The sequence below is a fragment of the Schistocerca cancellata genome, chromosome 8 (assembly GCF_023864275.1).
Source record: "Schistocerca cancellata isolate TAMUIC-IGC-003103 chromosome 8, iqSchCanc2.1, whole genome shotgun sequence".
Taxonomy (NCBI): domain Eukaryota; kingdom Metazoa; phylum Arthropoda; class Insecta; order Orthoptera; family Acrididae; genus Schistocerca; species Schistocerca cancellata.
In genome coordinates, this window is record NC_064633.1 from 507,845,691 (window position 1) to 507,857,297 (window position 11,607).

General features: G+C 42.3%; 1 protein-coding gene across 1 annotated transcript; it reads right to left on the minus strand.

The window, feature by feature from the left end:
• Nucleotides 1-24: 24 nt before the first annotated feature.
• On the minus strand, nucleotides 25-6,700 carry LOC126094992 (uncharacterized). Its single transcript, XM_049909646.1, has 5 exons — nucleotides 6,042-6,700; nucleotides 3,944-4,080; nucleotides 3,055-3,119; nucleotides 2,651-2,734; nucleotides 25-190 (listed from the first exon to the last, which is right to left on the minus strand). Exons 1-5 carry the CDS (start codon nucleotides 6,210-6,212, stop codon nucleotides 69-71), a joined length of 579 nt encoding a protein of 192 aa, XP_049765603.1. The 5' UTR covers nucleotides 6,213-6,700; the 3' UTR covers nucleotides 25-68.
• Between the last annotated feature and the right edge of the window lie 4,907 nt (nucleotides 6,701-11,607).

Below are 11,607 nucleotides of genomic sequence, written 5' to 3' on the forward strand. Positions count from 1 at the left end.
ATTAGGGTGATAAAGAAAGACTGGTTCAAGATGTGCTAAATTAATATTTATTTATCAGAAGTACAGCATTAACAGACCACTTTCTTAAATTTAGACTTGTCCACTTCAGTGTGATTACTGACAACTTCCCATATCAGCTCCATCAGCTCGTCGCTAGGTTCCTTGACAGTTGTGAAGATTTGAGCCATTTCTGTAACAGAAACGTTTGCGTTACGCAATTTTGCACCGGCGAATTGTCGGACAGGATTTAAAGTATCATGAATCTTTACAGAATATGCAAATGCTGCAAACTATCGTAGATTTCCTTACAACAACTGAATTTAACGAATAAGCTTTCAGACTGAAGTTACTGCCGGGTAGAACACACTAGAATAACTCAATAATGCTTTCCAACAATTCAGCTAAATTATACCACAACGTATGTGGAAGTTAGAAATAATTAACTGAAAATAGGCTTGGAAGGCAAAAAGCAGAACTTAAATTTTAACGTCTCGTTGACGATAAGTTTATTAGAGTCCGAGCATAAGCACGGACAGAGGAAGAAATCGAAACGTATCGGCAGAGTCTGTTTCAAATTTATTATTCCCGGAAATTTGCTTTAAGAGACTTTGGAAGATCTAAATGACCATAATATGAATGGCAGGATGTCGATTTGATCCAGCATCCTAGCAAAAGAGTGTCCATCTTGTTTCCACTGTTCCTCTCCGTCAGTGAAACTGGTCGGAAGATCAATACGTATGTGACATGACAGTATTAACAAAATCATGAGACAAGAGACACTTCCTACCGTGTATGTGCTACAACTTGAAATAGTGTTACTACTATACTTAGTTTAAATGGGGTAACTTCAGCACGCAATGAAAGTAATACACAGTTTGCCTCATCATGGGATATACAGGGTGAGTCACCTAACATTACCGCTGGATATATTTCGTAAACCACATCAAATACTGACGAATCGATTCCACAGACCGAACGTGAGGAGAGGGGCTAGTGTAATTGGATATACAAACCATAAAAAAAATGCACGGAAGTATGTTTTTTATCACAAACCTACGCTTTTTTAAATGGAACCCCGTTAGTTTTGTTAGCACATCTGAACATATAAACAAATACGTAATCAGTGCCGTTTGTTGCATTGTAAAATGTTAATTACATCCGGAGATATTGTAACCTATAGTTGACGCTTGGGTACCACTCTTCCGCTGTTCGATCGTGTGTATCGGAGAGCACCTAATTGCGTAGGGATCCAAAGGGAACGGTGATGGACCTTAGGTACAGAAGAGACTGGAACAGCACATTACGTCCACATGCTAACACCTTTTTATTGGTCTTTTTCACTGACGCACATGTACATTACCATGAGGGGTGAGGTATACGTACACATGTGGTTTCCGTTTTCAATTACGGAGTGGAATAGTGTGTGTCCCGACATGTCAGGCCAATAGATGTTCAATGTGGTGGCCATCATTTGCTGCACACAATTGCATTCTCTGGCGTAATGAATGTCGTACAAGCCTCACTACATCTGGTGTAACGTCGCCGCAGGCTACGTTGTTTCATATCCTCTGGGGTTGTAGGCACATCACGGTACTCATTCTCCTTTAACGTACCCCACAGAATGAATTCCAGAGGTGTAAGATCAGGAGAACGGGCTGGCCAATTTATGCGTCCTCCACGTCCTATGAAACGCCCGTCGAACATCCTGTCAAGGGTCAGCCTTGTGTTAATTGCGGAATGTGCAGGTGCACAATCGTGCTGATACCTCATACGTCGACGCGTTTCCAGTGTGGCATTTTCGAGCAACGTTGGCAGATCATTCTGTAGAAACGCGATGTATGTTGCAGCTGTTTGGGCCCCTGCAATGGAGTGAGGATCAATGAGGTGGTCGCCAAAGATTCCGCTTGCGGAGACGAATGCAAAATAACAGTAGCAGCAAGTGCTACATGCGGACACTGCGACAGCTAGACCAAACCACAACAGTGCACTACAGAGAGACTCGTAACACGGTCGTCATCGTAAACATGTCCCTGAAGATGTGCTCGCCGACCTTGGCCCGTGGTTGTTACAACACGCAACTGAACGTCGGAGGTTTCAGCGTCAACTTTAGGTTACAATATCTCCGGATGTAATTAACATTTTACAATGCAACGAACGGCACTGATTACGTATTTGTTTATATGTTCAGACATGCTAACAAAACTAACGGGGTTCCATTTTAAAAAAACGTAGATTTGTGTTAAAAAACATATTTCCGAGCATTTTTGTATGGTTTGTATTAAACAATTACACTAGCCCGTGTCCTCACGTTCGGTCTGTGGAATCGGTTCGTCGGTATTTGATGTGGTTTACGAAATATATCCAGTGGTAACGTTAGGTGACTCACCCTGTATATATAAGTTCAAGGACTTGTTTCCTGGTAGTGTTCGTCTCTATGGAACTCAGAAAAATATAAGGTAAAGGGATAGAAACTTCTATTGCAAATACAAGTTAAAACATTGAGTAGTTAGACGGACACAAAATCATCCGAGATATATATTTTTTTTCCCTTCACCCTCACACACCGAAATGAGAAACTATTGTCATAGCTCGTTCATGACGCACAAAATATTGCAGAGATTGTTAGAGGAAGTAGATGACAGAGACTAACCATATCCGAGAAAGCAGTAGTGGTCCATGATGAAATCCTCGTGCGAGTACACTACATTATATGGTCCGCTCAGTAGAGATTCCCCTGGAAAAAGTAGAAAATATTTATAAACTTACACACATGTCTACAGATCGTGCCAGTTAGAGCTACTGTTTGCAGCAACGTCTATGTCTAGCTCCTCCAGAGGAGTAAGATAACGAAAAATTAGTTTGTTACGGTGTAAGAGTAATGCGTGTGCCCTCTTCTACGAACAAAAATATGGAATAATAGAGAATTGTGAAGGTGGTTCGACGAACCCTCTGCCAGGCACTTAAATGTGATTTGCAGAGTCTCCATGCAGATGGAGATGTAGATGTCTGTGAGAAAACTAGCTTACATTTTTGGAAGTATGAATTTGCACTTACAAACGCCATCATAGACCTTGTCCAGCTTGTTTCCAGTGACTGACACATAGCTGTTCAGAGGAAATCTGAAAAAAAGAGAACAGTACAAGTAAGTTGAATGTTTATACCTTCCTCATGCGTATTGTACTGACATTCGCTGTGCTAAAATCAGGAAATATTTGTAGGGTGCAGCCTTTTCATTGAAATCAGCACTAACGATTTCCGAAGTCGTTCCAGCCAGTGCTGCACACAACCCGTGCTGCATTTCTTTTTGTATGATCGTTATAATGTGTTTACAAATTTACGATTTGAATGAAGAATTATATCATGCCATGTGCAATTTTCATGGTGAGGCAGCAATACAGCGGTTATCAGTTCCTGAAACTTCGTGACAGCTTAAAATTGCACACTGGACTGGAGCAGAAATCTGGAATCTTGTCATTCGCAAGTAATCCTCTAACCAACAGAGCTAGACGACAGTGTCTAAATCATATTAGGAAAATATGGAAATCACAGTCTTACAAAGTGAAGAACGCATGCAATTAAAAGATCAGAAGAATAAAGATACTTTACTACCACAAATTTTACAATTTATTATCATCAGTCACTGAATATTCGGTTAAGGTCACAGAGTATGTGTTATGTTTTTTTTTTCAAGCAGCTGCATTAAATGTGTAAAAATTAAAAATTCCGGGACAAGATCAATTCAGTTTCTCACGACTGCACATAATTCGGAGTATTTTTAGACATATTAGGGAGTCAATGCATTATGTTCCGTCAGTAACGAATGAAGCTCTCCCAAGAAAAGATGTTAATTGTCCCTTATTTACCGTGACCCAACAGAACACAAACCATTGTAACCAGTGTACATACGATATTTAACTTACAGCAGGTTAGCCTAGTAACTTACAGAGGCGCTTTGCTGAAGTTGCCAGTGAGATACATCTCGGTGTCGCTCTCCCCAGGCGACTGGACGTACGTGACGCAGCCCAGGTCAAACAGGCCGGGTACCTCGTACTGGTATTGCTGGTACCACGGCTTCTCCTCCTGTGGATCCACAGCGGAGCTTGTAAGTACAGTGGTCACAGCATGTGACGATAAATATTCTAGTGTAAAAATTGGAGGGTTTACACGCTGATCCAGTGAAACTACACTCCTGGAAATGGAAAAAAAAACACATTGACACCGGTGTGTCAGACCCACCATACTTGCTCCGGACACTGCGAGAGGGCTGTACAAGCAATGATCACACGCACGGCACAGCGGACACACCAGGAACCGCGGTGTTGGCCGTCGAATGGCACTAGCTGCGCAGCATTTGTGCACCGCCGCCGTCAGTGTCAGCCAGTTTGCCGTGGCATACGGAGCTCCATCGCAGTCTTTAACACTGGTAGCATGCCGCGACAGCGTGGACGTGAATCGTATGTGCAGTTGACGGACTTTGAGCGAGGGCGTATAGTGGGCATGCGGGAGGCCGGGTGCACGTACCGCCGAATTGCTCAACACGTGGGGCGTGAGGTCTCCACAGTACACCGATGTTGTCGCCAGTGGTCGGCGGAAGGTGCACGTGCCCGTCGCCCTGGGACCGGACCGCAGCGACGCACGGATGCACGCCAAGACCGTAGGATCCTACGCAGTGCCGTAGGGGACCGCACCGCCACTTCCCAGCAAATTAGGGAGACTGTTGCTCCTGGGGTATCGGCGAGGACCATTCGCACCGTCTCCATGAAGCTGGGCTACGGTCCCGCACACCGTTAGGCCGTCTTCCGCTCACGCCCCAACATCGTGCAGCCCGCCTCCAGTGGTGTCGCGACAGGCGTGAATGGAGGGACGAATGGAGACGTGTCGTCTTCAGCGATGAGAGTCGCTTCTGCCTTGGTGCCAATGATGGTCGTATGCATGTTTGGCGCCGTGCAGGTGAGCGCCACAATCAGGACTGCATACGACCGAGGCACACAGGGCCAACACCCGGCATCATGGTGTGGGGAGCGATCTCCTACACTGGCCGTACACCACTGGTGATCGTCGAGGGGACACTGAATAGTGCACGGTACATCCAAACCGTCATCGAACCCATCGTTCTACCATTCCTAGACCGGCAAGGGAACTTGCTGTTCCAACAGGACAATGCACGTCCGCATGTATTCCGTGCCACCCAACGTGCTCTAGAAGGTGTAAGTCAACTACCCTGGCCAGCAAGATCTTCGGATCTGTCCCCCATTGAGCATGTTTGGGACTGGATGAAGCGTCGTCTCACGCGGTCTGCACGTCCAGCACGAACGCTGGTCCAACTGAGGCGCCAGGTGGAAATGGCATGGCAAGCCGTTCCACAGGACTACATCCAGCATCTCTACGATCGTCTCCATGGGAGAATAGCAGCCTGCATTGCTGCGAAATGTGGATATACACTGTACTAGTGCCGACATTGTGCATGCTCTGTTGCCTGTGTCTATGTGCCTGTGGTTCTGTCAGTGTGATCATGTGATGTATCTGACCCCAGGATTGTGTCAATAAAGTTTCACCTTCCTGGGACAATGAATTCACGGTGTTCTTATTTCAATTTCCAGGAGTGTATATAGCCTTAATGTTAAGGACTAAAATAACCTTGACAGCAAGTTGACTACGGGTGAAAACCAAACTCCACAGACCATGCAACTGAAGAAGATGTACATATGGAACGTTACAGCAAGGTTGAGTTTACGTTACACTGCCTCAGTTTGGAATATCAGATATATAAAAAAAATCTGAATTTGAAAAACAATTTGGTATGAATTCAGGAAATTTTTGACTTAAGGTTTTAGTTAGTTCTGCTACGGGAATGATTTCTCAGAATACATTTCCCTAATTTAGGGCAATTACTTTTCTACTGTCATACGGAAACTATGAATCTTATTTCCTCCTTCCCTAAAGACACTAAAAGACTGATTTTAACAAGATGTAAAGTAATCATAAGTACAATATATGTAAGTTTGTATGATACCCTTTCTCTACTGCTTCTGATAACTTACTGTAGTCATGTAGAACGTCTCAGTGGAGGCAGCTGGCAGTACACAACCCACACCGTCTGATGAAGCACCCTCCGCCAGCAAGGGCAGCACCAGGAGTAGCAGCGAAAACATCTGTCGGCAAAGGCAACGCTCACTTTTTATCGAAACTGCTGGAATATATAAGATAAACATGGTGATTCAGCTGTCCTACTTACGAGTTGTATGAATGCCACAACGCCTTCGAAAAGTACATTCGTGACTCTCTTACTCCCTCACTTGCTACGCACGAACAGTTATTCCTAAGGAAAAATTCAGCAACACATTTTTGTTGGAAATTTAATGCAGGTAAATTTTGTGTTGTGATTCGCTTCAGCTGGAAGACACAGTTTTTGACTTACTAAAAAGAAACCTCCTTCGAACGTCACTTTTGTACGTATTTCCCAAATAAATCCAAAACATCGGCCTCTAGCGAAAAACGTATCACTTTTTCGTTTAAGTACATTCAAGTTTCTACAAACAGGTCCTGTCTTCTTCGGTGTAGGACTAATAATTTGAACGTAGCGAGCAAAAGAATATGAAAACTGGCACGCGATATTCGAAGGCGTTGCAGGTTACATAAAACTCATGGGTAGGGGCAGCTGAATCATTCCGTGTATGTTGCAATTTTAGCATTTGTCATTATGTAACAAAAGAAGCTGTTCGTAACTCGAGGTAAAAAAAAAAAAAAAACATTAGAGTATATGATGCCTGGGATACCCACAAATAACGTCTCGAATAAATCCATACTGGAAGGATATGGATAATGCGTTCACACAGCAAGTGATTATTGTTAGATTAAGAGGCTCAACACGAAATGAAAGTAGTGCCGTGTTATCTGCGACAAGGAAACGTCCCGCAAAATCAGTAACGAGCTACAAAACGAAACTGAGAAGTCACAACATGAGCCAGTATGCTGGTAAGTATCAGTCCCTACGTCTTTAACAAAGAAGTTTCAGAAGGTATTCTCAGTCTATGGCACCAATGGACACATTATGGTTGTCAGAGCAGGTACTGGAACATCACATTCTTATCCGCAGAGCTTGAAATGCCTGTGTTCGTCATATGTAAGAGGATCGACACTGAACCGTAGTACTGGTTGTGGAGCTTTCTCCGAAGACAGTGCAAAGCCAATTGCTGAGGGGTGGCCGGAAGGTACCGAAGTCATTGCACAACTGTCCACTGCCCACAACTACAAACGCTGCAGACCCGTTAAATGCTCTTGTTGGCGTTAAGAGAAGCAACATTTTGTATTACAGAATTCTTTACATTTAACTGTGTCCTGGAGGGAATATATCGTGGCTGGTCTTAACCTAAATATCTCGCGTTTTACGAGCAGCAGTCTCAACTGTTATGCTATATGAGTATTCATTCAGCTTCGAATAAGATCTTACTTATCAGTGACACTAGAGTTTCTCACAGTGGTTATGTAAAAATTCCACCCCCGAGGAGAAAGTTGTTGTAAAGAATTGTGGTTTTGCCTGGATTAGAAATACCAATAAATTGAATTAATTTCGTTGAAAGGAAATAAATGCAGACACTGAAGTTGAAAGGTGTGAATGTGTAATGACATCAAATAAAATCAGCGGCAGGTCTTCAGAAATGCTGGTTCTGAGTACCAGTCTGACACTATTTTCATTAGTTACGACGTCTTCATTGTACTGTATTTTAATATTTTTTGAACCCGCTTTCATTATATCATTTTACACCAGTGGTTTTGATTCTATATATTTTTCGTGTCATTGAGCTGTTCACTGTGGTCTGAAACAATGGTATTGGTTAGACACTACAGCAGTAAACGCTAAGCTCGCAGTCTGCATTTTTAGATGCAACAGAGAACTTCAGTGAAGTGTGACGTTATTGTCATAACTGGTGTAACAGTAGGTATCGATTCCAACGCCCTGAAGGCAGTCTGATCAGCGAGGTTTTATTCCACGAGGTTCTGTCCATGCACATTAATTGAAAACGTTCAGAAAACGAGCAATCACACTTCATGAACACTGTGCAGGCCTGCGTAGAAGAACAGTGTCTGTCACCTTCCTGTCAGGCTCATTCGCTTGATGCGTAGCCCACCGAATTTATCAAGGGCATAGTTGGATGACATCTCGTCCATCACTGTTCTCTGGAAACAACAGTGCTAATATGTTATGGAATCACATAATGAAAATCACGACTGGAACAAGCCTACTCATACGTTTCCATGCTCTGACGTTTACTGATCACGGTTACGGAACATATGGGCTTGAACACCGTTCCTTGGTTTAAAAATGTGCATCAGGGGAAAATAACTAGTCAGTTTAATTCGAATAATTCTTGCTTTTCCCTAACTTCCTTTTTAATATGCTGAACGTATTGTGAATCGTCGTTGTGAAGTGTTTTTATGTTGATACATTTTTGTTTTACATATTCCGTCTGTATTACAATTATCTTAAATCTCCAAAGCAAACACCCTGGAAGAAACCGGCTCCCAATCTACTGAACATGTTTCGGAGACACCTAATACAGGTCACATACTTACACTCACGTGCTGGTTACTTAACTATAACTATATTGTTAAATGTTTCCACTGGTGCTCAATCCTAGTGGACAGGTTGACTATCCAACTGCTTCCAGGGGCACTTCCAGGGGCAACAAAAATGTTTGGCCGAAATAAAAAATTTAATACGCAGTCAAAATCTACTTATGAGAGGAATAATCTTGCATTAAGGGCTTAACTGACTGAGTCAAACAAAAAGTTATAAAATATGTATATGTCTCGACTAGAGATGGGCAAAACTGTTCTTTTCAGAGATCGGATCAGAACTGTTCACTCCCTGTAATGAATTAGCTATTTTTCATGACTCCCCACTCATTTACAATAGAAAATAAATGGAAGGCACATTGCCCTTTAAACTTGGTTTATTCCAGTACTATACCTGTATTTTGATCTTATTTGATCCTATTTTGAAGTAACACAGATAATGAGTAAGAATTTTGTATTGTTTATTGAAATTTCCACGATATGACAAAGTTTTTGATTATTGATTTATTTTGCACTATCGTAGTTTTTTGGGTGATCGGAAAATGTTGTAACTTGAGATTTACATTAACAATATATTTGGCTATAATGTATTAAAATTTCATTAACCTCATACAAATACATCGCAAGCCATATATTTTTAAAGTGAACGTTTCCTTCCGAAGACGCCTAAAATCGCAAAATCCGTACCAGAATAAGAAAAAAATATAAATTTGACTGTAAAACGAAAGTGCTGCATATAGCCTTACGCAGAATAAAACAAGGAGAATATTGGTGTATCACATTTTGCGATACGTTCATCGGTTCGCTCGTAATTAAAGCGTAAATTCGAGTGTCCATAATAAAAATCCTATAGTAAGAGGAGTCGCCAGGAACCTAATCTGATCAGTTTAAACAAATAAAAATAAAATAAATACAAATGATGTAACATAACATAATAATGTAATATACATAGCGGTATTACTATGAAGAACAATATCCAGTAGAGACGAACGCCGATGCAGAAGCACTGAGTCGAGCAGGTCAAGCCGCGAGCTGTATTACTGCGTGAGCTAAGACCGCAGAGACCAGAGTGACACCTGAGTTGCTTTGCTCAACGCTCTGGCTAGAGTCGAGAACGGTGGAGTGAGCGTTGAGCGAGCGAGTTCCGAGGGTGGGGTTAGCTGTGAACGGCCACCACTCACCCGCTCCGAGACAAATCGTCCGTTCCCTTGCGAGCAGGTTGTTGCAAGTAGTTCCTATGTTATCCGCTAGGTGGCTCTCTGTACTGTTGCTCGCATCAACTGCCCAGAGTGCGATGCGAAGTTAAGCTGCGCCAGACACTGCACGCGGCAGACGATGCACAGAGATGGCACGGCATATGTGAAACACATAATCCAATGGGGCACTGCACAATGCAGGCAGCCAAGGTAGAAGCAGGGCAGAGGTCGGCGCTGGCTGTGTTGTGTGGCGTGCACTGTGCTGTGACCAGCAGAGGCGCTGCTGATATGCTCCATCGCTCTCTCTCTCTCTCTCTCTCTCTCTCTCTCTCTCTCTCTCACTCTGCCGTAGGAAACGTTTGGAGCAACCGTTCTTTTTTTCTGAATCACTGATTGTTCACTCCTTTGAAAGATTCAACTCTATGAATCAGTTCAAGAGCGGATCTCCCATCTCTAGTCTCGACCGAGGTAACACACGGTGCGTAGATTACCTAGACGACATTCATCCAGTATCTGTGATATCAGAACACTTATTGATTTGCAACAAACTTTATACATTATTTAATACTTTTTCTTGCTGAAATTCCCTGCAAAACGATCGAAGGAAGAAAGTTTTGCGCTTTCTACATTACCACCATGGGTGTGATAAAACAGCAGCCTCAGGCATGACGTTTTAGTTTTTTGCTTCTTTATCACTACCTCTACTCGTAACACATTTTGCAGATGGTACCCAAATGTACCAAGGAATGTACGTGACATGTGCTGTCATTAGGCGATTTATGGTTCAAGGGAAACGACAATTTATGTATAAGAGTTCGAGTCCTTTAAAGGTCAGCAGTGGATTTACTAGTTGTGAAATTTCCTACTTTGCAAACATTAACTATCACACGGTAAATAGATTAGATTGTTGGAGTTTACTCATCTAGATAACAAGTAACCACCCTGTTTCTAATTAGTAGTTAATATTCACTTTCTACAGAGGGCACAGTAAATTCTATTTTTTTTTTCAAAAATCGAAGGAGTATGTTTAGATGTTTGTTTACTTACGGCTGTTCCCTGTGGGATGTCGTTGTATGACAACCAGGGACTGCGTCTCCCTTAAATACGATTCTGTTCAAGGCTGCCTGGGAGCGGACTTGTATCAGAGGCACCTATGTACACTGTGAAAGGAGTAGACAAAGTGATACTTAATTACTTCTTAATACGTAGAAACAGCTGCTAATCTGCTGAACAAACAACGACATGTGACACATCTGGCAGCTTTCTTATATTCGCACATGTGAAAGTGTAATACGAAAGCGAGTCACAAGGCACGTTGATTAATTTCAAGTGCCAATGACAAAATACATTTGATTAGTGTTTCTCACATAAATGAAAATTAGTAAAATATACGCAGTTTGAACCATAATCGATGTAGTTTTTCTAAGTAACGAAGGTTTTATTGAAAGAAAAATATATTTACTACACAGAATAATAAATGAATTCAGTTATATTTCATATCTCGCTTCATCTTAATATAAAACAGACATCTGGTGATTCCTATTTGATGACAATTGCGACGTTGTGTAGGGCGTGTTCCAATAACTAACGTTCCTTCTGCTAATCCTGGATAGCATCCTCAGAGAACACGATGCTAAATGATTTTCGGACTTTAGCGAGCTCAACCAACCGAGCTTAAACGGAACAGAAAAATTGAAATTTGACATATTGTGGACCTTACTGCTAGATAACGCAAATAGTTCTAACTCTTCTACAGTATAAGCTCCGTAACATACATCGGCGCCCCTCTGAGGTTCGCTGGCAGTGGTCGTATTACGTCACGACTCCACCCCCG